Source organism: Lynx rufus, unplaced genomic scaffold (assembly GCF_022079265.1).
Source record: "Lynx rufus isolate CCGP_SWC_20201006 ecotype Redwood Valley unplaced genomic scaffold, mLynRuf1.p SCAF_11, whole genome shotgun sequence".
Classification (NCBI taxonomy): domain Eukaryota; kingdom Metazoa; phylum Chordata; class Mammalia; order Carnivora; family Felidae; genus Lynx; species Lynx rufus.
In genome coordinates this window covers 33746382-33773198 of record NW_025814825.1, presented here as the reverse complement: position 1 = coordinate 33773198, position 26817 = coordinate 33746382, and the positions used below count along the sequence as shown (strand labels likewise).

Genomic DNA, 26817 nt, shown 5'->3' with positions numbered 1-26817 from the left:
TAATCAAGGAAAGGGGCAACTTTAACTTTTGTAGTTCCTTGAAGCCTGCTCTTTTGACCATTGTATTTATTTCTCTCCCTTTCTGTATCCTCCCTAGGTCTGCCTTTCTGCCTTTTACCCAACACACTGCTAACCTGTACATCTCCTATTTTTTTTTTTTTATTAATTTTTGTTTTCAACGTTTATTTATTTTTGGGACAGAGAGAGACAGAGCATGAACAGGGGAGGGGCAGAGAGAGAGGGAGACACAGAATCAGAAACAGGCTCCAGGCTCTGAGCCATCAGCCCAGAGCCTGACGCGGGGCTCGAACTCACGGACCGCGAGATCGTGACCTGGCTGAAGTCGGACGCTTAACCGACTGCGCCACCCAGGCGCCCCTCTCCTATTTTTTTTAAGTGCGTATATACATAGCTCTGAACTGTTTACCATAGTCAGAGGTCATAGCAGTAGGCATTTGTACTTTTTGTCCAGTTTACCTCTTCACCATTTGTCCAGCTAGATCTGGCCTTCATATGTAAGTTACTTCAAGCGAATAAGGTGATCCCAAAGTCATGTTTTCCAGTGTCTGATAAACTGGGCTGCTTATCTGAATGTATGTGGCACACCAGTGAGAAGAGCTATGAAGGAAGATTGGGGATGGCAGGGAGCTGGAAGAGGCTGGGTGAAAATTGCTGATTGTGCTTCACGTTGTCATGCTCCTCTGGTTGTTGAGTGGAACTATCCTCTTGCTTTTTTTAACTTGCCCCCTTTTTTTTTTTTTTAAAGAACCTTGGTTAGTTCTTGGTTAGTTTGCTGTTAACAACAAGGAAAAATATAACCTAATAGAAAAAGGTTAAACTGGAATTAGTCAATCTCAAGAAGAAAAAGATGAGGAAGTCATAATTTCTTTGTATACCCTAATTGTATCCCAGACTATATTGAGGGGTCTGGAGAATTCTTATGTGGAAGACTGGATTTAACAATAATCTTAAAGAATATTAAAATTCATAGCAGGTGCTGATCAGTTATTTCTCTTCTGAGGATAAAGAAGGAGAAGGCTCAGCTTTGTAAGGACTTTAGGTTAGATACAAGGATCATTGTTTACTTGCTATTGAGTGACAAGAGGAATCTATAGTCATGCTTTCCAGAGGGCTATTATTTTGTCTGTGGGGACTGAAAGACTTGGTACTCACTGAGTATGGGATAAAAATCTGCATTTGAAAAGTTATTGTTTTTCCCTTTCCCTCATATGAGTGACAGGTTTTCCTTTATTTGGGAAAGGTTTTAATCTTAGGGCAAATGTATGTCAAGCTGCTCAATAGTAAAAGTTCAGTTTGATATAGGAACCTCATGTTTTTGATAGGTTCTGACAAATAATGGCAGTAATTAGTTTAGAACTATAAATTTCTAGACTTCTATTTTGTGACACATAGAAGTTTTATATTACTGGTCATCTAATTGTTTGCTGCCCCTATCTAGTATTCATTATTAAATGTCCGTCTATTCTTTATGATACTCTTAAGCAGATTCTATGCTTGAAATAACTGCATGTTGAACTTTTGGACGTATTGGCTCTTTGGTTTTTACTCAGGATTTATAAGCTCCATAGATTCTTATGTTTCATTGTTAGTATCTTTCCTAGAAACTGGAGGTCAGAAAACCATTTTGCCAAAGTAGACCAAGCATGGAAGGGATGTGCTTAAAGGACCAGAACAGAAAATTTGAGAAAACTGAGCATTTACTTTGTAGGAAGGATGTGTATATGGTTGGGTTGGTGAGAGACAAGAATATATATATCCCATATATATATATAAAAGAGGCCTACCTCAGAAGCACAATACTGGTCCGAGAAAGCAACTGTAGAACAGTAGGCATACTTCTATGTTTAGGGGAAGAAATAACATAAAACATTTTTCTATGGATGTGTGTGTGTGTGTGTGAATATATTTTTAAACATCTCAAAGAATACATGCCAAATGTACATAGTCATCTGAAGAGTGCAAGAAGGCAGGATTGGAGACTAGCTTTTAATGTAATGGTCTTTTGTTTTTGTGTGTTCAGGAAGAATGTGTTTATGTGTTAGTTATGTGATTAAATACTCATTTAAAATAGGTAAAACATATTAATTAACATTAAACAGTGTTTATAGTGTAGATAGGGACCTGAGGTAGTTTCAAATAATATAAATTCATTAGAAAATAAGAGCAGTAGAATGGAAATTCAGAAATGGCTAATTTTGTGGGTTAATCCCTTATGTGTTGAATGTATTTAACTTTGAAATGTTTTATCCATACATATGTTGAAACCATATGATAAATGTAAAAGCCTTCCTTCAGGAATGCCTCCTCTTGTTTTTCTATATTATTGCACGACCCCATTTATTCTTTCCTAGCCCATTCAAACATCTAACCACCTTTTGCTTTTTGATCCTGTCTGTGTCCCTTTTTTTGCTAGCCAAGTCCCCATTGTTCATGGAACACAAAGCAACTGATCAGTGGAGAAACATTGGAACATTACTGGCCTGGACTTGAAAGTCATAGACCTGGGTTCACATCCTGATTTCTGTCCAGCTTTGTGACTTTGAGCAGTTATATAACCTTTGTGAACTTAGCTCTCTCCTCTGTGAGACGGAGATAATGCTGGCCCTATAGGGTTGTGCTGAAGATTAAGATCATGGCTCTAAAGCAGTTGGCCCAGTTCCTGGCACATAGTAGGCATAATGATTAATTTTATCATTTGGTTCCAGAGCTGCTTTTTTTCTCAGATGTTCTTGGGTCCTTGCAGCCTTCTACCTTGTATCTCTAGGAGAGGATATGTCTGGGGGATAAGCCAGAAAGGGTAGAAAAGGGTCCTAGATTTTTCTCTCAAGAAAAAGGCAGGTGAGTGGGATAGGACTGATAGAGGTGGGCCTGTGGCTCTGCTGGAGTGTAAATCAAGCTACTTCTTGAATTTAACTGTCCTTTGAACAAGAGTTAATTGACTAAGGGCGGATGAGGATTATATTAGGTTGCCTATGTAGCAGGGTGGTAGTCAAAGAGGCCTCTCTCTGATTGTGTTAGGATTAGGTTGAGGGGGGTATTTGTGAAAAGGATTAAAGGTTGAGGGAGTAGGAGGAGGTCAGGGAGGCAGTAGAGTGAGAGTCCTTAAGAGCACAGTCTAGATTTGAGTGGATTGGAACCTTGGCTCTGTTGCTTACTGGTCTGTAATATTGGGCCAGTTACTTAATCTCACCAAGATTTAATTGCTTAACTTACAAAAGGGAGGTAAAAGTTACCTACCTCATAGAGTTATGAGAGATTGCATGTAGCATGCTTAGGATAGTGGCAGGCACATATTAAGTACTTGATAGATTTACTAATATTAGGTCAAGTTGAGGGAAGAATAAAAGCAAGGCTAGTGAACTGTACAATGGGAGTGTGCTACCTCCATGTACAACTAACTGATAACATTTGCCATTGGTTATCGTCAAAGAAAAGGAGTCAATGATGGGATGCATCATTTATAAATGTAATGTTCTAATACTTCCCGGTGTGTTTGCTTATTAAAAACAAATGAAAAAAAGATATTTTCCTTATTTTCCCTCTATAGGGAAACAAAGCTTATTAAAAATATTTTAAAGGTTAGTTGTTACTTGTAACTCTTGTTGAATGATAAATTATGGTCTAGTTTTCTCTATGTATTTCTGTTTGAATTTTGCTGCAAATTTTATAGCTTTTCTATCCTTTTCCGTTTCTTGTAGGCTTCCTGGTTAATCAGTTGTTTTTAGTAATGTTTACTTATAAAACAAAGAGGATGAATAGAATGCTGCAAATATAAATCAATGAGGCATAGATAAATAAATTTTAATGAGAAAATAAGTCTCAGCACTGAAGTTTGTTCACTTCAGTGAACAAAGCCTGTGCAAATTCTGTCCTGCATTTTGCATATCATGTTTTCATGTGTTGAGCACTAGAGAGCCTCTTGGTTTTTAAATATATGTCCCAGTACTCTAAGGTGGCATCCTAGAAGTCTCTTTGTGTTCTCCCTAATATTCCAGTAGCCACCACTATACAGATGCCTTGTACATTGTCATTAGGTACTAAAAAAAAAAAAAAAAAAAAAAAACCAAAGGGAAAAATCATCATCATTTTATAGATGAAGATAACCAAGGCTTAGAAACTTGTTCAGAATGACATGGCAGCCCATGGCAGAGCCAGAATTAGAAAATCTGATGTCTGATTTCAGACCACCAATTGCTGTCCTAACCCACAATCCATTGGAAGACTGCAAAGTGGCCAGGCTTGTTTATTTCCTGCTGCTATCCTTCCAGTCCCTCCCTCACTTTACTGTCCCATTTTACCGATCAGATGCAGGTGAAAGGGTATACCTTAAAGAATCATCCAGTCCAGTGGCTCTCAAATATAGCCAGTGAAAAGAGTCTCCTAGGACATTTATTTCTTTTCAAATTGTGATTAAGTTGGTTTTAGCTGGAGCCCAGGAACCTGCATTTTAACCCTTCTACATGTGATTTTTGACAATCTGACAAGTTTGAGAACCATTTCAGAGGCATAGGTCCCCACCAAAACACCCCCCTCCAATTTTCCTGACAGATAGTCATCTAATATCCGATATTGTCTTCTGATGGGAATTCACTACCATCTTGCCAAGAAGGTCATTTCATTGGTAGTTAACTGCAATGCAGTGCTTCTATAGAGTTTTCATTTACTGTCCTGTATGGATTAGATCAAGTTCTTCGGACAGATGTAGGTATTGGCTTTGAGGTCAGATCTAGGCTGGAATCTTCTCTGAAGCTCACCTTCCTCATGTGTAAAATGTGTATGTTGTTATCTATCTTGACGGGTTATATCAAGAGTTAAATGAAGAAAATAAACTGTCCTGGCTGGAAAAATTCTTGAATGCCTTCAAACAGTCATTTTTAATAGTCCCTTCATGTTATCAGCCTTTTAAAAAAATTTTTTTTAATGTTTATTTTATTTTATTTTTAATGTTTATTTATTTTTGAGACAGAGAGAGACAGAGCATAAGCAGGGAAGGGACAGAGAGAGAGGGAGACACAGAATCCGAAGCAGGCTCCAGGCTCTGAGCTGTCAGCACAGAGCCTGACGCGGGGCTCGAACTCACAAACTGTGAGATCATGACCTGAGCCGAAGTTGGATGCTTAACTGACTGAGCCACCCAGGCGCCCCTTTAATGTTTATTTTTGAGAGAGAGAGAGAGAGAGCGCGCGCACAAGAGTGGGGGAAGGGCAGAGAGAGAGAGACACACACAGAATCTGAAGCAGGTTCCAGGCTGTCAGCACAGAGCCCGATGTGGGGCTCGAACTCACGAACTGTGAGATCATGACCTGAGCCAAAGTCGACCGTTTAACGGACTGAGCCATCCAGGTGCCCCGCTTATCAGCCTTTTTTGAAACAGCCCCATGTCTGCAGGACTCTAGTTAGAAGTTTCAGGACCCTGAAAATATGTTAGAAGGCTCCCGGACCTCCATTCCAGGATTGTCAGTGCCAGAAATAGGTTGTCATTTTGGCTTCTCATCAGCACACTTCTTTTTTTCACCTGTGGCTTTTTCTCTGGACAAAGAATATGGTACCTCTTATGGAGGCAGATAAGCCTGCATTTCTGGAAATTCAGCTTTACTCCCTAAGTAATTGGAGTTTCCACTGATAACTTGAACCCAGAGGAAAACAAATGATCTGCAGGAAGACCTTAAAGGTAAAAGACAAGACCTTCTTGAATTATATAAAGAGCAAAATGGAGAGCCAAAGAAAATATTCCACGTCTCTTTCTTATCCAACAGTAGACGGTTGATGAGTGTTAAAAAGAAAAAAATGAGGTGAAGGTAGCAAGTGGGGGGGGGGCAGTGGCAGTAAACTAAGAAAAGTTGAGTGCTTGCCTTTCAGCAAACACAGTGTGAGAAAAATAAATATGTAAATTCAACCTAATCCTCACAGGTAAGATCCCATTTTACCAATGAGAATACTGAAGACTGTTAAGGATAACTAAGACAAGCCTCATACCTGATCAGATGGCAGGTCTAGATTCAGAACACCTAGGACTTTACAGAATGTGATTTAAAAAAAAAATTACAATACACACATTCATGTTCTTTAAGAAATAGATTTGACTTAGTGTCTGTTGTACTGTACACATTCTCCTGTCAAAACACCTGTAATTCTCTAATTTTAATGGGTTGTGTCTCTCTCTTTCTACTAGTTACTTGCACATAGGGACTAGGTTGCAGCATTCACCTCTGAGTCACCAGGGCCTAGTACAGGACTTGGCCCTTGACTTGTGCATTAAAGGATTGTAAAAATGGGGCGCCTGGGTGGCTCAGTTGGTTGAGTGTCCGACTCTTGATTTCAGTTCAGGTCATGATCCCAGGGTTGTGGAATGGGGCCCTGTGTTGGGCTCTGCACTGAGCATGGGATATTCTCTCTCTCTCTCTCTCTCTCTCTCTCTCTCTCTCTCTCTCTGCCTCTCTCTCCTGCTTACGTATTCTCTCTCTAAAATAAAATGAGCAAGGTGGTTCCATTTGGGGGGAAAAAAAAGGTTTGTAAAAATGGAATTTCTGTCTCTGGCATTTGAAAACATCTGTACCCTCCACCCCTACTCCTCATCTCTGAGTTAAAAATATATATATAGTGTTATAAGAGATATTAGACATACTCTAAATTCAGTCTTCACATTTGTATAAAGGAAGGAATTTCAGGCACAGACTGGAGAGGTAGATCATGATGTACCCCAAAGTCCCCAGTTGATAGTAGTTATTCTAGTACTCTTGCCTCCTAGTTCTCAGTTCAGGGCTTTTCTTAGCACCTGCATATATACATACCGAATTCATTTAATACCCCTCTGATTTTTCCTTTATGCTCAGTGCTGAGGAAATGCCACTTTCCTTTCTGTCTCCCTAAGTAGATAGATACACTGCTATGCTTTCCAGAAGCCAGAAGAAAAACAGCTTCTCAAGAGTTAACACTTAAGCTAGAAAATGGTCATTGAAGTTGAGGTTTTTACCTGACATTCATTTATTCTGTTCATTGGAGACGATAAATGATCATGTGCATGCTGGATCAGCTGTTCAGGACCCTGAAAATAATCTGTCATTGCAATACTTTGATTTGGTGTGGTTGTTGAAGTATGTGTTTGTTTTGCTTTTCTTAAAAGCCAGTTAAATCTATAATGTTAAGTTAGGCTATGAGTTGCACTTCCTTTTAGCTCAGACTACTAAAAAATAATTTGTACATGATGGTCTCCCATGGGCTTGATTGAAATGTGGTGGAACAATGATTTTTTCTTCAGTTAGTGTTAGCTCTCTGTTTTCAAAATGTTTTTGACTCTAGTATCATGAAAACACTACCTAGAGTTAAAGTTTTTTTCAGGTGAGTGCATTTTAAAAGGTAATTTTAGTAGTACTTTGGACACATTTTAAATTTTAGAGAGTGTATCCAATGTATAGAACTTATCAGTAGTAATTATTAAATATACCCAATAAAATTACATCAAAACTACAGCCACCTTTTGAATTTTCAGAAAAGCGATTCTGTTTGTAGACTAAAGGTTTTTAATTATGGACTTACTCTAGATAAAAAAATTCTGTATTCATTTGAATAGAATGTCTATTTGACAGTGGAGGCTGAAGTGAAGGGCTGAGGGCAAAGCCAATTCACTGGGCTCTTTGTTTGGAATTTACTCTTTTAGTTCATTTGAGAGAAAGTCTGAAGTAGCGGGACATATACATTAAAGAATATGGGGAAGAAAGAATGCAATTACAGAAACTTGTGTTAAACTTACACAGTGCTGAGGAATGCCGAATCATCATTCTTAATGAAAAGAATGTGTGTTATTAGATCTGGAAGTTTTATTCATGTTATTAATCCATGGCAAGAAGCAAATGATGTAGTATTAATTTTATTTATTGTCTTGTTCTGTGTTTTTATTTTTAGGACCGGAGTAGGCCCTATGACACTTTTAACTTGCACTCGTTGGAGAACTCCTTAATGGATATGATAAGGACTGATCATGAGCCTCTGAAAGGTAAACACTACCCTCCCAGTGGCCCACCAATGAGTTTCGCTGATATAATGTGGAGGAATCATTTTGCAGGTTAGGAATATTCATATGTCCATTCCTTGCTTGGTGTTTTAAACAAAAATCAGCTTTTTAATAATTGTGATTTTTTTTCCCGTTTGTTTTTGTTTGCTTCTGTAAAGCACTGTGGAATGTGTTTAAAGTTTTTTTGTTTTTTGTTTTTTGTTTTGTTTGTTTTTTTAAGCTGGGTTCAGCTACCTACAATAATCAAGGTTGACTGCTTTAATCATAATGTCTGGCAGAAGCATGTGTTGGGTAGCATGAGACCAGAAGGCAAGTTTTCTGGACTTTGTGCATTTGGAATCCTTTAGCTGAACCTGGATAATTCATTTAAGTCAAAGTATACTGCAAGGAAATATGAAACTTAGTAAATCAGTCTCCAAAGACTACTTCAGAAAACTTCATAGGAAAGAGTTCCATTTTGTTAAAATATAATCACTTTCCTAGTGTAGCAAGGATCATGACACAGACTTAAGAGCCAGCCAGTGATTCTTTGCACAGTCTTAAGACTAAAACAGAAGGAAAACGTCTTAAAGTGTGTAAATGTTTTGGGTTAAATATAAGGCAGAAAGTCCCAAGGTCAGCCATATTAGGACTTCCTATTTTTAGAGCCCCTGTAAATTCAGGTTAGCAGTTGATGTCACATTCATAATTACAGATAGTTCTTTTTATGTGCTATAGGGCTTTTTAGGGGCCCTGTGATATTTTAAAATACTGTAATGGAAATTTCCTGTGGAAATATCCACTACACTTGGATTTAGAGCCAAAATATCTGAAAACTGGGAAGAGTTGGCTACCAGGATGCCCATCTTTTAAGAACCCTTATGTTCTCTGGAGCTGTGAAGAATTTGATCTCCTCTGGTTCTCTCCAGGCTTTTTTATATAGGGTGTGACTGACTATGGCCACCTGATCATCATTTCCTCAAGCCACCTCAGAAATCCATTTCATCATTTTCTTGTCATACTCATGATTTTCTGCTGCTTTCCTCAATTTCCAGTGAAAAGAAGGTAGTTAATAGGCTATGAAGAAAATAAAGCATTTTGAGAAAAGCTGTATTTTAAAAGCTGTATTCTACTTCAGAAGTAGAAAAAAAAAACCCTCTCATTTATTCATTGTTATATTTAGTCACTGTTACCACGTCTTTCCTCAGTTGAAAGATTAGGTATATGGTAATTTAAAGCCTGTTTCACTTAGAAGTGAGAATGGTGTTAAAAAAAACCCCTAATGATATTCACAGACTATTTTGTGTTTTTAGTGTCTTCTAAGGCTACATTTGTCTTCCTTCTCTACCATGAACAGCTATAAGCTTCTCCTAATTATTCTAAAATATTCAGCCCTTGTTCTTTATGCATACCTGTTTTATCTTGGTCTGAATTCTTCCAGCAATAAAAGATTATGAAAGGATCTTACAATATAGTCTGTAAAATAATTTTCCAGAATTTTGTGAATGTTGTTTACATCGGAGCTATCCTGCACTGTTGAGAGCAGCACTGGCAAAGTGTAAGGAAGGTCCTTCGCTACAGGATAATGTATATTTATTCCAGTTTTGGTGGCCCCTTTAAAAAAAACTTTTTTTTTTTGACATTTGTTTATTTTGGAGAGAGACAGAGCATGAATGGGGGAGGAGCAGAGAGAGAGGGAGACACAGAATCCAAAGCAGGCTCCAGGCTCTGAGCTGTCAGCACAGAACCCGATGTGGGGCTCGAACTCACAAGCTGTGAGATCATGACCTGAGCTGAAGTCGGACGCCCAACCGACTGAGCCACCCAGGCGCCCCTTTTTTAATGCATATCCAGTTTCCTCTACATATATTTCTCTGCCACACTTGGAAATATGAGGTTTCATCTGTGAAAGTCTTCTGTATTGTACTTATAATATGTCCTAATAAGTTGGAAGGCTCATAATACGTACTTTTTTATAGCTTCAATATGCTTGCAACTTTTCTGTTCATTATACCACCCACCTTGATTTCCTGTGAATGGACTGCTTCCCATGGTCAATTACTTCACCATGTCATTGTCCTCTGATTAGCGTGTTGAGGCTTCCTGCTTCCCTTTTCCAGCTGGGAGACTTTTAGACCTAATTTATGGCACCGTGTATTTGATTCTTATTACTTCTAATAACATAATTATGATGCTGGCATTTTAAAGGAAAGATTTTAAATAATTTTGACTTTAAAAATGGAGAAAATTATAATAAAAATGTAACTGAAAAAAGTAAACATTGTGATAGTGTATCCTTATTTTTCTGCATCCATATTTTTGGATATTTTCTGTATCCCTATTTTTATCTGGTCTTTATAATTTATTAATAGGCCTTCACTTTGAACACTTAGGTTGTTTCCAGCTTTTTCTCCGTAATAGGTAATGCTGCCATGAATGAGTTCTTGCACCTAGTTTTTCTTTAAGGTAAATTCATAGAGAAGATCTCTGGGTCAAAAGATGTAAACATGTAGGTGAATGGAACTTTAAGAGAAAGGTAGTAGGCTAGGGGACTTACCATATGGCTTCTCTATGAGTCTGTCCAGAAACACTTCCCTCTATTCCATCCTGTTTTTCCTCCTACCTTTAATATATTCTTCTCCCACTTGAACATGGGAACACTTTTTTGAGGGTCTCAAAACTCAAGTTACAGAATCATATTTAGGTTTTTTTGTATGCTTGTTTTGGTTTATTTGCTGGAGCTCAGTTTTCTTCCAGGGAAAAAAAATACTTCCTTACTCATTATAGGAAATTCAGATAGTACATAAAAAGACAAAAAGGAAAGTGAAAAAATAATCTGAGACTTACTACCTAGAGATAGTAAAGATTATTATTTTTATTAACATTCTTCGAGGCATTTTATATTCTCTTTGTAGGAGATTAAATTTCAACTCAGCCTTTCTGACTTTGTAGTCATTCAAACCTGGATTTGAATCCTGGCTCTGCCTCTAGTTGGCTATTGATTTAGATAAATTAGTTAGCCTCTTCAAAGCCTTAGTTTCTTCATCATTGAAATAAAGTACCTACTTCATGGAGTGGCTATGAAGGTCAGATAAAGTTCTTGACACTAGAAACTATGATTTTTTTTTGCTGGCAGTGGTAGTGGTGTGCCTACTGCCTAGCCTAGATAATGAATTAAACCTTAAATTCCTACAATATTTACTTCCTTCTAGCTAGACTGCAGCTCTATGTTAAAAGCTTTTAAATGCAAGTTGTCGAAATTTTGTATTTGCCATACACAGATAATTTGCCATAGTAATTATTGAAGGATAAACATTTTGTCATTATCAAAAACCACCTAAAGGAGAAAGAAAAATAATTCTCTTAAGTTGTGTTGGCTTTCCAAAATTGTGTATCTAAATAATGTGAGCAAAATATAATAAAACAGGATATCACATTCATGAAAAATAAAGTACTTCATGATGTATTTAAAGTGAACCTGATGAGGAGCACCTGGGTGGCAACAGTCGGTTAAGCATCCGACTTTGGCTCAGGTCATGATCTCATGGTTCATGAGTTCCAGCCCTGCGTTGGGCTCTGTGCTGACAGCTCAGAGCCTGGAGCCTGTTTTGGATTCTGTGTCTCCCTCTCTGCCTGCCCTTCCTCACTTGCGCACTCTCTCTCTCTCTCTCTCTCTCTCTCTCAAAAATAAATAAACATTAAAAAAAAAATAAAGTGAACCTGATGAACTATATTCACAGTGATATTTCATCTTAGAAATGTATGCAATAAGAAATCCCCTTATTCAACTGTTCTGTTGATTTCGGTGGGGGAAAAGGGTTAGTGGGAGAAATGATAGCATGGGAAGTTCAGGAAGTAATAAGACTTGTGTTTTAGTAAAGAGTTTTAACAGCTTTTCAGTCACATTTATACTTCTAGGTCAGCCTTGAAGATGTTTGTAGGAAAATTTAAAAGGTCCCTACTTCTTCCCCCATGATAAGAATGTCAAGTAATGTAGAGGGAAAGTCAAATTGAGCTTTCTTCACAGCGCCTGAGAAATATGTTTAGTAGTGTTGATCAGACCACAGCACTCTTGTTAAAATAAAAATTAGACAATTTTTTTTTTTTGGCTTCTTAAAGATCTCAAACAGTCCTTGGTTATAACAGAGTAACACTGTAGTAATTACCTGTTGTCTCTTGCCATATTATATATGACTTTCCTATTGTTCATTTTTTAAAAGTTTATTTTTATTTACTTGAGAGAGAGAGTACAAGTGGGAAAGATGCAGAGAGAGAGGGAAGGAGAATCCCAAGTAGACTCCATGCTGCTGGCTCAGAGCCCAAAGCAGGGTTCAAACTCATGAAACTGTGAGATTGTGACCTGAGCTGACACCAGGAGTTGGACACTTAAGGAGGGGTGCCTGGGTGACTCAGTTGGACCTGATCTGAAACCAGGGGTTGGGGGTAGTGCCTGATGAAACATTTCTAGTGCCTGATGAAACATTTCTATATATTTGAATTTTCTCTTTCCTCACTATTCATGGAACTGAAATTTGAAAAATGAAAAGAGCAGGTGTCAGTTGAGAAACTGATATTGAAGCGTTTGCTTTTCAAATGTATACTGAATCTGGGGGAAAAATAGCTATCTCCTGATAATAGTGCTTTAAAACATTTAAATTGACAGAAGCTTGGAAGAAAGAAATGCCACCCTTTTTGGTACTATGGAAGCATTTTTCTTTATTCATCACAATTTAAATTTAGTATTGTACAGCCTTTCACAAAGTTGGCCCCTTTTGTGGAATGTTGAGGTTCCCTTGTTTCAGAAAAAGTGCACCTTCATTACATTTAGTTTGTTCCAGAAATATGCTGTCTCTTTACTTACTTGCATTAGTGCTCCAGTTCTATTTTTGTGCTACCTCTGGCCCATATCAGTTTGTCTTGTATAAAAGTTAGCAGCGTCCAGAAATTGTTTGGGACATAGATTCTGAGTTAGCAAGAAGTGATTGTTCTGGTTCTATTCAAGAGGAGGACAGTAAATACAAGCTGAGTGATTTTTTTTTTTTTTTTTAGTACCTCCCATTAATTTACCCAGTGGTCCTTCTTATATAGCAGTGTAATCACCTGAGAGTTTTAAGAGAAAATTCTAGAAATTCTGATGTTAACTGTTTTATAGAGTAGAGCCTGAAATGAGGAAACATAGACACAAAGGAATGAATAACATGCCAAAAATTATCCACTACTGGTATGAAAAGAAACTAGGATTTGACCTCAGGTCTAAGCTCACGGCTTTTGTTTCTCAGTTCTTTGGAACATAGTTAGAATATTTTAGTGCCAAACTTTTATCATTTTTCCTTAAAAGGGCTTTAAAACACTATTTTATTGTATTCTTGCATAACATTATTGCATCTTGTGGATTCTTTTCCTGAAGGAATGTATCTACAATTTTATAGAGAAAATTGGTGGAAAATACAACCCAGCGGAATATGCATTTTTCTTATAACCTTTTCTAGAACACAGCACTTACATTCTATTATGTAAAAGTCTCTGAAGGACTTGACTTTTTAGAGCAAACGGGGATGGTTAAAGAAAGATACAGTAGTTGTTCCTTATCTCATAACATATTGCAGAAGTAAAGAGGTGGCTTTCATAATTAATTATGAAATTCATAAAAATTTCAATTTTTATTTGGGACATATAGAAGTATGGGTTGGTTGGACTCTGAAACTTTGAATAACAGTAGAGGTCATTTTTTATAACTAGCTTCTTAAATATGAATGTGACTTGAGCTTACGAGACTGTGGTTTTTACAGTCTAGATAAACCTGTGTAACCCTATTCTCCAGCCTCTCCCTCTATCCCCTCTTACCCCCATTTATCAGACCCTGTGCAGTGGGGAAAGTGGGACAGTCTCAGATTTCCACAGCATCATTTAACTCCGTAAAGCCAAGTATGCCTTTCAGTTTTCGAAACCTTATATTTTACACTATACTTAAAAGATAGCTGGCTGACAAGAACAATTTAAAAATAGCAGACCATGGACAGGTGACAAAATGTCACGCTGGCAGCACCAGACTGCATTAACAAAAATCACCAGATGTCACACACTTGATTCTATTTTCACAGCTGATTAAACAGCAGTATTTGTTGGATAAAAGGAAGAAAAAAATAAATGGCCTCATCTGAATTTGGAATCAGTTTTTCTTTTGCTGCTATATATTTTCTCTCTTCTTCAAAATCTCATAATAACTGTAAAATTTAGGATGCAAAATATATTAAGAAAAAAATAAAAAATAATTGTAATTTTAGAAAAGAACTTTTGCACATATATACCTCTTAAACTGGAAGACTGTAAGTCAAAATGTTGGCAGAGCTTGTCTTTAATTGGTGATCTTAGTTTTTGCATTTTTCTGTATTATCTAATTTTTCACTGATGAAAATATATTGGATTTTATAATCTAAACATTAATTTTTGAAGAGGTAAAAAAAGTAGCTTAAAGAAGCCATAAGTTGTTTTGCTACAAAGAATTTGCATTTAGTTGGGAAACAATTAGATTGTATTTAAATAATTGGTTCTGATGGGTCTGACATGACAGAGTTTCTTATAAAATCTTTTGTGGATGATGTTGATCCAAAGATCCACTGAAGTCAAGGAGGCCAGCAGAATTAGGGAGGATACCAGGAAAGGCAAAAAGTTTTCTGCTTTTCAGCAAATACTGATGCCTTCATGTATAAAACATCACCTACGCCTTTTTTCTTTTTCTTTCTTTCTTTCTTTCTTTCTTTCTTTCTTTCTTTCTTCTACATCTTTAGAAAGATTGAATTGGAAGTAATCAGTGTGGGCTAGAGGACAATAATTGGAAAACTACTGAGCTTCCTTTTGGTTTCATCTTTTCAAGCTGAAGAGTCCTAAGATCTCATGGAAAGGGTCCAAAAAGGACCCAACTTCTGGAGAACTACAGAAAGAAGCACCCCTCTAAGTGTGGGAACACCAGTAGTTCCAGAAACATATAAAAACTATTATTTGATGTAGTGATTGTAAACCACATGCTTTTTCTTTTTTTTTTTTCTTTTACCATAGCATAGGAAATAAAAGAAGTTGAATGAGAATCAAGTAAATTTGGGCTTGCTTGGTTTTCTTGTTAACGCTTCATTATTCTAGGGAACACCTCTAGCTTTTTAGGAACCACACCCATGTCTGAATATTCCTTGGTCAGAGATTGAACAGATTCTCTCTATATGCCATTTCCTTATGTTTTGTTAGGCAGTGATTTTGAACTCTTGTTGGGTTTTCAGGCTTACTTTCCAGTGACTATTTACTGTTAAATTTGAGTATCATCTCAGAATACAATGAGTAAATCACATGTAGTTCTTATGGATATTAGTATTTGGGGGTAATGAATCCAAATCAGGTTTGATTATCTAAAAATAATGGAGAGAATATTGATGCAGCTAACTGAAACCAGAATGTAAACTCTCCCTGTTGAGTCAGTCTTCTTCTCATGACGAATTTTTGTATTCTAGGTTCTGATCAAGGTGGTGGTAGGAGATAGCACTTGTAGCCTCTGGGGTAGATTATAACTTTTAGACTCTAAAATGGCTTAGGAACTGGGGAAAAATAAGACACATAGAGTAGTTACATACATAGATACTATTAAATGTGTCTTTGAACAATGGGTAGTTTTTGAAACTACTAATACTTAGCTTCTAGTAAACGTGAAAAGATCTATGAAATCACTAAAAACATAAAGTAGGCAATTCTATTATTTAAAAAATGGTTGTGTACTAATAGAAAGATTTTTCTCTGGAAAACATTAAAATATATTCTAAAAACTAATTTTATTATAATATAAATGCTACAAGAGCCTCCATAAAATTAGACATAGATGTAATATCTTCCTCCTAATAAAGTTTAAAATAATAAAAACTAAAAGTAATTTTTATTGAAAGTCCTATAATGCTTCATAGTAAAAATAGAATAGTCCCATGTTGATGATTTTTCTATTTTTAATTACTGTCTCTCTCTCTCATATACACATACACAGACACACACCCATCAGTAGTAGCAACGTTACGCTTACAAGAGTTTTGTTTTTTCCCTGCCTTTTAATATGAAATGACCTTTCACAAATTACTGTGACCTGAGGGCTTTTAAGAGATCAGGGTGGTCTTGTCTAGGCAAAACATTAATTTGAGAATTAATGATTCTTTTTATTTGAAGTAAATGCTCTGTTTTGTCCACTGTGATTCTTCTCTTTTGGGCCAGAAGAGCTACTGATGTTTGCTTCCAGTACCCCATAACAGAGATCAACACCAAATGATAACTGACCTTTTGCAATTATATATAATAACAGTGTATTGGTTGAAAAATCAATCACCATATCATCATATCTCCATATCTCCAGCTTTCTCTGACCACCCCCCCTACTGTTGACGTTTTTTTTGGATAGTAGTAATGACATAAAATGGACATTTTTCTGAGAACTTCATGACAACCCTTCACATAATTGGACATGAAGGCCTTGCAGAACCAAGTTCATGTATGTTAGCTTTACACAAAAGCATGGTTTTAGTAACGATTTTGTTAAATCGTTTAGTAACGATTTTGTATTTGGTCAAATAAACAAACTTTATACATTTTTTTTCTATATCAGACTCTCTGTTTCTTTATTCTTTTAATACATCCACCTCCTTTTCCCAAATAATTCATGAAAAACATACCAACTGTTTTACATCTTCCACTTTTAACCCTGGAGGCTATTGAGTTAAAACATCTGATTCAGACTTATCATCTTCTAGACCAGGGGTTGGCAGACTTTGTAAAGGGACAGAGAGTAAGTATTTTAGGTCTGTGGTTCAGATGGTCTCTGTTGCATATTCTTTGTTTTTTAATTTTTTTTTAATGCCTTTAAAATGTAAAAATGATTCTTAGCTCAGAGGTATAGAAAAACAGGCAGGTAGCCAGGGTGGGCAGAAGTTTGCAACCCTGTTACTGTAAGGATGAAGGTCTGGAGATGAGCGTTCTACCCGAGGTCATATAGCTAGTTAGTAGTAGGGGAAGCATAAGAACCCTAGATTTTTAGGCCAGTCGTTGTTCCCCACTATCCCTGTTATATAAATTTTACCATCTTTCTTCGGGTTGCCATTCTGATAATTATGTTGCATTTTTGAGCCACTGTGAAAACTTTATCTTTTTATTCCCACTAAGCTTCAAGTTTATATACTTCTTTGAATTTATTATTTTGCTGCTTGAATTTGAAGGGCAGTATGAATGGTTGTTTAAATAAAATGCTTAATCCAGTTGGCATGTTTAAATTGGAATGCAAGAAATGCTTTAAAATTTCACACTGTTATAATGGAAGCTTCTTTTTTGTTTTTATTTATTTGTTATTGAGATTTTGGCTTTAAGATTTTTTTTCATTTGTATGTTTTATGATTTGATTTAAAAACCATTGTAACTGCTATGGCCTTTGATAGCATTGTTCTAGATTAATCTGTTATAGCTTTTTGTAATGTCCGTCTTTTACTATGTATTTGAAATGATTATATTAAGCATTCTTTTCTTTGTGCTTAAAATAAAATTATTTTATTTTTCAGGACGCATGGGAATAAATTTCCATCATCCAGGAACAGATAATATTATGGCACTTAACAGTAAGTCTTCATATGAAATGTTCTGTAAAATTAGCAGACAAGTTTACAGCATGTAATTTCCACTTTCCTAATTGTTCATTACATTTCAACCTTCCACTTAGTCCAGGATAGACTGTTATTCTATACCTGTGGTTCTCAAAGTGTGATGCCTAGACCAGCAGCATCAACATCATTTAGGAACTTAAGAAAAATGCAAAATCTCAGGCCCTACTACAGACTTGCTGCATCAGAAACTTTAAGGATGGGGCCAAGAAATCTGTGTATTCATAAATTCTATAGGTGATTCTGATTTAGGCTACAGGTTGAGAACTGCTACTCTATACCAGGGGTTGATGAACTACAGCCTTATGAGCCAACTGTGGCCCACTGCCTGGTTTTATAAATAGTTTTATTGAAACACAGCTACACTTATTCATTTATGGATTATCTATAGCTGCTTTTGTGCCATAATGGCAGAGCCTAAAATGCCTGAACTATTTACTGTCTGGCTCTTTACAGAAGTTTGCTGGTCCCTGGTGCATACCATTGGGGTGGGGGAAGGGGGGAGGAGAGGAAGAAAGAAGGCAGGCAAAGAGAAAGAGGGAGTAGGGTAGAGAATGTGAAAGAATAGGTCAACTTATTTATACATAACTGAGAATTTTCTCATTTCGGTAGATAGCCAACAGGTGCTTCAAAACTGGACATCAGGAGTCTCCCATTAGTGAAATTTGCATGGTATAGGTGGTCAGCTGCTTTGCAGGTTAGAAATGGTTTGTCAGTGCAATTGTTGGGTTGAGTTCTGGAGCATCAAAATCTAACCAGAAAGTCATTGTATTAGTTAATCCTGGATGAAAGGTGTGGCTGATATTAGTTCTCCTTTCTAGTGTCTGTGGACCAAGTAGCTTTGCAAAACAGTCTCTAAATAGAAATTGTCAGTTGTCAGAAGGACCATAAAAGCCATTGAATCCCTCAAGACTTAGGTTTTTCCCCCCTATTAAGTGAGTGACATCAGATTATTCCTTGTCATCCTCCCAGATATACAAGCTGACTGTGGATACACATAGGACACATGACTGGGTAAATCTAGGGTTATATACAATATTACCCCTTTCCTTCCTAAGATTGGAGTTGCTTAGGGCAGATTTTAGGTTACCTCTAAAATATGCATTCCACATTTCTTTTAGTTCTGACATGTAGCCTCCTTCCAGGGGCCACTGCTAAGAACCACTGGCATTGCTTGATGATCAGGTCCCAATCCACTGCATGCATATTTTGTTTTAAATAGCCAGTATCCACTCTTCTGGAGGGTCTTGGGAATAGTAAAAATTCTAGAACTACCCACCTTTCTTTTCTACTTTTTAAAAGAAAGGTCAATTTACCTTTAGATTATGGTACCTCTGTTTTTTTCCCTAGAAGTAGGTTCATTGGGGTGAGGATTAATAAACATGCTTAACTTGCTGAGCCTCAGCAATTTTGTGAAACTTTGTGAAAACACTTCAGTTAGGTGATGGGATCTAGAGTTGAATGTAAATGGAAAGAACAGCATGGTAGTGTGTCTGCCTGAAGGAATGAGTGTGTATTTTAGAAAAGACCTAATTTGCTATGGTGTGAGTTGTCTTCTGCAAGAGGAAGAGGATGTAATTTATGATTGTTCTGTGTACAAAATGAAGCTAAAAGACACTTTTCTTTTGAAAGATTTTAATTCTCTTTGATTTGATTTTAATTCACTGCTTTCAAATAAATTTTGTTTATGTTCTTTCCAGTATGTGCATGATGCTTAAATCCACCTTTTAGCCTCTAAATTTCCTCATCTGTAGGAGAAGGGGACTGAATTAGGTTCTCTTTCTCTCTCTTTTAATGTTTTTAAATTTATTTTTGACAAAGAGAGAGACAGAGCGTGAGCAGGGGAGGGGCAGAGAGAGAGAGAGATGGGAGACACAGAATCTGTGGCAGGCTCCAGGCTCTGAGCTGTCAGCACAGAGCCCAAGGCAGGGCTCGAACTCATGAACCATGCAAGATCATGACCTGAGCCGGAGTCGGCTGCTTAACCAATTGAGCCCTGAATTAGGTTCTCTTTAATGATTGTTTTCAGAATGAAGATTCAGTGAGTCTGTAATATTTTTTTTGTATTTATTTTATTTATTTTTTAATTTTTTTAATGTTTATTTCTTGAGAGAAAGTGTGAGCAGGGGAGGAGGGGCAGAGAGAGAGGGAGACACAGAATCCGAAGCAGGCCCCAGGCTCTGGGCTGTCAGCGCAGAGTCAGACGCGGGGCTCGAACTCATGAACCGTGAGATCGTGACCTGAGCTGAAGTTGGATGCTTAACCAACGGAGCCACCCGGGTGCCCCTAAATTTTTTTTTTTTTAATGTTTATTTTTTTGAGATAGAGACAGAGTGTGAGCAGGGGAGGGGCAGAGAGAGAGGGAGACACAGAACTCAAAGCAGGCTCCAGGTTCTGCACTGTCAGCACAGAGCTCGATACAGGGCTTGAACTCACAAATTGTGAGATTGTGACCTGAGCCGAAGTCGGATGCTTAACTGACTGAGTGACTCAGGCGCCCCATGTAATATTTTCTTAAAGTACCAAAAGGATCATTTTGCCAATACCTATATCAAATGTTGATGAGTTACGCATTATGGCAGATATCAGAGTGCATCTGTCTTCAAACGACTCTGGGTGCTGCCCTGTAAGATCCTCAAAGTAAACCATAAAAGCAACCAGAACTCGACATCTGCATTACTGTCAGTCCTCTTTCAAAGCGGACTCCAGCTATTCGGAACAAATAAAATATCATCCTTGGTAGGTAGATACTTGTGGGACCTACGGATTTTGACAGATTTGCTGTGATACGGCTTTTCTTCCCTTTTGTGTGGTTGAGCCTAGCTCATCTAGTGACATACATATATGACACATACACAAGCACAACTCCATATTGTCTTTCCTTTTATGCCTACCATTTGTCAGCCCAACAGATATTGTCCTGGGACTTGTCTGTCTCCCTTCCCCTCAGCTTTCATATAGGAATAATTGAAATCGCTGAAACTTTATTGGTGCTTTTTGAAAGGGACTGGGTTGAACTGTATTTTCAGACAAAAAGGGACTGGCTAAGAAAATTAAAGAGAATTGGATCAATGCTTAAATTAAAAAAAAAAAAAGAAATGTCAGTCAGTTGTGGTTCCTTCTTTCCTACCCTTTTTTGCTTTACAAAATCTGTGCTTCCTGATTCTGTACATAATGCTGCCATTCATTGTAAGTCAAAAAACTTCCATCCTTATTTTATTTCCTTGACTTTACCAGACGCAAATTTCTGCTAAAGACATCATGTTCTAGGCTCTCCTGACTTGATGGGCATGAACAGGAGTCATGGTGAGCATTCTCACTTCTCAGTACCACTTCCCAGCTTTGAATGGGCCAGTTTCCCGTGTTGTGGTGTTCTTAGTGCATGCCTTCCAGTTATCCTTTCCTCTGGGAATTGCCACTGCTCGTGTCATCTAGAAGATAGAAAATCGGGGTGGAGGATAGGAAAGCAACTTTAGAAAACAGTGAACCTGTAGACATGTAGGGTCTGGAAGAATTAGCAAGATTTGTTTAAGCCAAAGAATCTACTGATTTTCCCTATTCAAGACCATGAATCTGGTAAGAATTAGCCGGCTAACCTTTGGGGAGGAAACTAAGGGACACATCTAAATTTTGGCTTTTCCCAAAAAATATTAGGTCCTCAAGTATTATAGAGTATGGGAGGGAAGGGAAGATTGGGGGAAGAAATTCTGATCTGTCAGTAAGACCTGCCACTTGTCTGGTATTTCCAAAATAAAATTAGTTCTGAAACAACATGTCCCTTCCACTTAAACTGGTAATATATTTTTTTCTGTGTAGTAATTCTTTCATTCTCTTCACCTTAACACCAAAAACACTAGAAGTTTGCATAATGTATTTTTATTTTTCCTGCTGGAGAAGGAAGGAGGCTAGTGCAAGTGCTTCCAGCTATATATGTAGTAGTTCTATCAGCCAGATTTTTTTTTTTTTAAACAGTAACAGTAGCTTTTGTTTTGTTTTGTTAAATTCTTAGGTATAGAGTTGAGCTTAGCAGTTGTGGGCTTGTATAGGGTTAATGTCTGACTTGATGATTTTTCTCTATTATGATGATCCTCCGAAAAGGATATTGGTGCTTTCATGATTAGTTAGGTGAATCAAAAAGTTATGGTCAACTTAATGTTCAAAACCAGAATGCCTGGTCTTGTAATTTACTCTAAAAAATAATCATCTCCAAGAGTATCCACTTTCTTTTTTGACTGGTCAGCTCTTCTTTTTCGAAGTAGAGAATGGGCTTGGAAAACCAGTTTAGTATCAGGAGAGTTGCTTGAGGAGTATGAACTTAGAAACAGGAAGAAGTGTTGCTAAAGGGTAGGATCATTCAGCTTCAAGAAGGCATCCTCTAAGCAGCTGGAAGGCGTGTAAAACTGGAGGATGGAGCAGTAAAAGAGCATAGCCAGGAAAAGTATCGTCTAGAACCAGGCAGATCTGGTTCCATTTCTTACAAGCCATTCTTCCAGCCACATTCTTAACTCCTAGGCCTCTGGTTTCTTCACCTGGAAAATGGAGGTAATGGTCACTGAAGTGGCCATTGATAAATCTTGTAAAGCTTAGCATCATGCCTGACTAGGTGATAATGCTTTGGTGAGCTGCTATTGTGATTGCTCGCATCAGCTTTATTGTTGCCTTTTAAAGTTTTTTTTTTTCTTGCATGTTCCAAAACATGAGTTTATATTATATTGGTTATATTTAGATACATGTTTTCCTGATTGGATTTAAGGCAGCAGACCTACAAGTCAAAGGACACAAAGTAAGAGCTTAGGTCTTGGAGGAGTCATGTGATAAGGATGGCAACTAGCCGAGCAGGTTTCTGAATCTAAGTCTCTCCTATTAAAAACCTATTTAAAACCTATTTAAAAACCTATTAAAGGACAGTTAGGATACTCTGACTACCTCATTGTTTTGTGAGATTTAGATGAGATTTGGTACATGTACAAATAAGGTGTTATTACTGCTGCACTTGGATAGTAGGAAGCAAAGTCTTATTAAGAGAAGATATGCCAGAGAATGATTTTGTTTTTAGACAATAGTTTTGTGATGTAACAGTGTTTCAATTTTATTTAAATTAAAAAAGCTTCCATGGCATTTGTTTTCTAGTATCTTTCAGCTTGTTAACTAGTCTATTCCAAGATACAAGCCGTGAAGATTTAAAATTTTTATATCTTAAAAAACCACAGGGGCGCCTGGGTGGCGCAGTCGGTTAAGCGTCCGACTTCAGCCAGGTCACGATCTCGCGGTCCGTGAGTTCGAGCCCCGCGTCAGGCTCTGGGCTGATGGCTCGGAGCCTGGAGCCTGTTTCCGATTCTGTGTCTCCCTCTCTCTCTGCCCCTCCCCAATTCATGCTCTGTCTCTGTCTGTCCCAAAAATAAATAAAAACGTTTAAAAAAAAAAAAAAAAACCACAAAGACATTCACCTGCTTGAGAAACTCCGAGGTCACCAATTGTTCAACAACTTATATATAGCTGGCACACCAGGAAACTTGCAGCTTTAGTTTATGCCGTCTTCCACTTTTTCCCTCTTATTAATGCCTTGAATCTGTTTTGGAAGATTTTGCTTATATTTCTGTTTGAACTCTGGGCTGCTAGAGCATTTGTTGAATTGAAAGAGGAAACGTGAAAGGGTTTCTCTATAAACTTTCAAGTTGGGCAGAGACTCCTGTGTGGTTGCAGGCTTCCTCTTCCTCCTCCCTTCTTTCTGTGCTGGGAGCCAGCTCCTTGGGGAAGGGCTCAGCTGAGAGGAAGTGGCAGAGGGCGAGCTGAACACATGACGCTTTTATGCCAAAATGGGAAGAGAGCCAGGTTTTCTAGAATTCCAAATGGAATTTTCCCAAGTTTGAAGAGCACATTGTATTCCTGTGTACCGTGAGTGGATATAAGTAAATAATTTTTTAACAGAGCAATAAAATGGTGCAGGAATTATTTTGAGATTCTCAGATTGAAGACATGGTCTCTGAGTATTTTGAACTTTCATTTTTTTTTAAGTTTTTTTAATGCTTATATTTTAGAGAGAGACAGAGACAGAGAGAGCAGGGGAGGGGCAGAGAGAGAGAGAGGGAGACACAGAACGTGAAGCAGGCTCCAGGCTCTGAGCTGTCAGCACAGAGCCTGACATGGAGCTCGAACTCCTGAACCATGAGATCATGACCTAAGCCGAAGTCAGACGCTTAACCGACTGAGCCACCCAGGTGTCCCTGTATTTTGAACTTTTAGAAGACAAGATCTAGTGCTGTTGGCTTCCATCTGAACAGATTTAGAAGTAAAATCATTGTACAATTGTGGCATGAATATATTATAAAAAATGGCTAATTTAAAAATGAAAAATAGTAATTATAGGCATATGCAGTATTCTATAACTTTTAAGTTTATAACTTTTAAGTTATAACTTCAACTCAAGTTTCAAACTATTTTGAGTGGATGCTGTTTATGAATGTGGTAGGGGACCTAAAGGCATTCCTGTTTTGTTTTGTTTTGACCTTCTCATTTTACAGAGGGGGCAGCTGAGGTTCCAGAGACTATGTGAATTGCGTAGGGTGACGTGAGGGAGTCAGGAGCAGAACCTTCTGCCTCCAGGTTGAGGGTAATAACTTTTGCTTTAAATACTTAACTATTAAGAGTGATTGTATTATTTTTATGCTAGTTTAGCACAAATACATTCTTGTCTTTGGGAAAATTGTTTTTCTAGTATTACTTGTCACCCTAATTTTGCTCTGAATACTAAATAAAGCCTCTTTTCCTGACAAATAGAGTGATAAACCTGGTCTGCATGTCCTGACATTGAACATTGTAAGTAAGTGAAGCCTGAAATATTCTTGACTTATTAATTGGATTTTGGAAGAAGTTCCTTGTGTGTGTGAATATGTCTAAAGTGCTAGGAATTGGGTGCTTCCAACCCAGTAATAAAGATGTAGGAAACTGAAAAGTTACCTACTTTCCCCTGCAGACCTCCCTGTTTGCTTTCTCCACTTGTGTAGGCAGTAGAACCTGGACTTCCCATTTATAGGACTCATCACACTTATAATTGACTATTTAATGCTGGTCTTTCTCTTTAATATGTATGCTTCGAGAGAGCAGAGATTAGCTTTTATTCACAGCTGTTCACCAGCTTCAAGTACAATGCCTAACCTATTCAGTAGGTACTCAATATTGGAGACCAGCAGAGAGGGAAAGATAGCTCCAAGAAATTGTGAAAAGCATAGTGTAACAGCCTTAGAGAATATCCAGTCCACCATAGTTCCTTTATAAAAATTTGTTTTAATACTTCCTTTTGGAAGATGGTAATAACATATTTGGATCTAGCAATTAACAGTTTATTAAGTGCTTTCGTAGACCTCTGTGCCTTTGTAATGCATTTATGGGTTGGCAGGGCATGGTCAAAACCCACTTTCCTGAACACCAGTTTTATCCCCTGATTCTTCTCTTATCCAAACAAAACATGGGTATGTGATGGGGTAGCATATGAAATTGACATGCAGTTTTTCTTTTTTAATTTTTTTTTTAACATTTATTTATTTTTGAGACAGAGAGAGAGAGAGAGCATGAACAGGGGAGGGTCAGAGAAAGAGGGAGACACAGAATCTGAAACAGGCTCCAGGCTCTGAGCTGTCAGCACAGAGCCCGACGCGGGGCTCGAACCCACGGACCGCGAGATCATGACCTGAGCCGAAGTCGGACACTTAACCAACTGAGCCACCCAGGCGCCCCTGACATGCAGTTTTTAAGATAAACCTGGAGACTTTAAGGGGTATCCTAAGATTTCAACAAGTTTTAAGAATGCTTCATTATTTGTTTCCCTCTGCTTTGGGGGAAGTTTGATAGAAAAGCTGAGAATCGTGTCATTCATTTCATCTTTAGCGCAGCCTTATTTAAAACATGGCAGGATCTTCCTTTTCTGAAGAAGGTAAAGGAACTTGCTGATGTCATATGGCCAACTAGTAGCCACCTATGGCTTGGACAGAGAGATTATTCCTTAATCTAACATGACTTCTACTCTTGGATTTTTCCCAAAAAGATCACTCAGGTTTCATTTAGCTTCTTTAGTAAGAGTTAGCTAAATAATACTTTATTGATTGTGGAGAAAGAATGTACTTGCAGAGGTGATCAGTTTTATTTTCAAAACATAGTCTCCCTTGTTAATGGAAGGAGTTTTAACTACTCTTTCACTCAGACCTTTAGTATGTGCAGATGAGTGTCTTAAATTTGAACAACGACTTGGTATGCAGATGATCCCTAGGTAAAATTAAGGAGGTGAAACTTTGCCTTCTTTTCTTTGTTTTCCTATGCACAGTATAGTGGGGATAATGCAGTGTTGGGAGGGCCAAACAGATCTGAATTTAAATCCTGGATCCATCACTTACTTGCTCTGTGACCTCAGACAAGTTACCTAATTTTTAAAATTAAAAATAATTTTTTTAAAAATATTTATTCATTTTTGGGAGACAGGGAGATGGAGTGCAAGCAGGGGAGGGGCAGAGAGAGAGAGGGAGACATGAATCTGCAGCAGCTCCAGGCTTGGAGCTATCAGCACAGAGCCCGACACAGGACTCGAACCCACGAAGTGCTGGATCATGACCTGGGCCAAAGTTGTACGCCTAACCGACCGAGCCACCCACGTGCCCCTGTTTTTTTTAATTTTAAATGGAGTTTTTAATCCCTTCTTTACAAACAGTAGGGTCAAGTGTGCAATGCTCCTGTGACCAAACCTGGCAATAAATACACACTTAACAAATGCTAGCCTCTGCTTCTTCCCTCTTCTACCTCTAGTTTCTCCTTTCTTCCCCTTTGGGTTAGCAGTAATTCTTAATTCCAGTTATACAATCAAAATGGGAACAAAAATAGAAAATACCTGTGACCCAACATCAGAGACTGTAATTTAATTGATTTGGGATCAAGCTTGGCTGTGAGGTGTGGACAAGAGGTGGATAGAAAAGACCACAATTAGAATTTACCTCTTGGGAGATCCAGTGCTGCTACTCTGACTCCTTGCCGATGTCTGTGCATGAAGGCATCATGTAGCATAAGGACTGTGCTATGCACTCCCTCCTGTTCTTTCTTCCCTGTCGAAGCTTGGTCTGCCTTTATTGTTCTCTAAGATTTTCCCAAGTT

The 26817-nt window shown here is 37.7% G+C and overlaps 1 protein-coding gene across 2 annotated transcripts in view; it reads left to right on the top strand.

Annotated features, from left to right (window-relative positions):
- CPEB3 (cytoplasmic polyadenylation element binding protein 3) overlaps nucleotides 1-26817 on the top strand; it is a 156643-nt gene that overhangs the window by 29022 nt on the left and 100804 nt on the right. The window contains exons 2-3 of one of the 2 annotated variants that reach the window (XM_047073167.1): nucleotides 7924-8014; nucleotides 17584-17640. In XM_047073167.1, the coding sequence (XP_046929123.1) occupies nucleotides 7924-8014; nucleotides 17584-17640 (148 nt within the window). Of the gene's footprint in view, nucleotides 1-7923; nucleotides 8084-17583; nucleotides 17641-26817 lie in introns of both variants that reach the window. The other variant, XM_047073166.1, reaches the window with a different exon arrangement.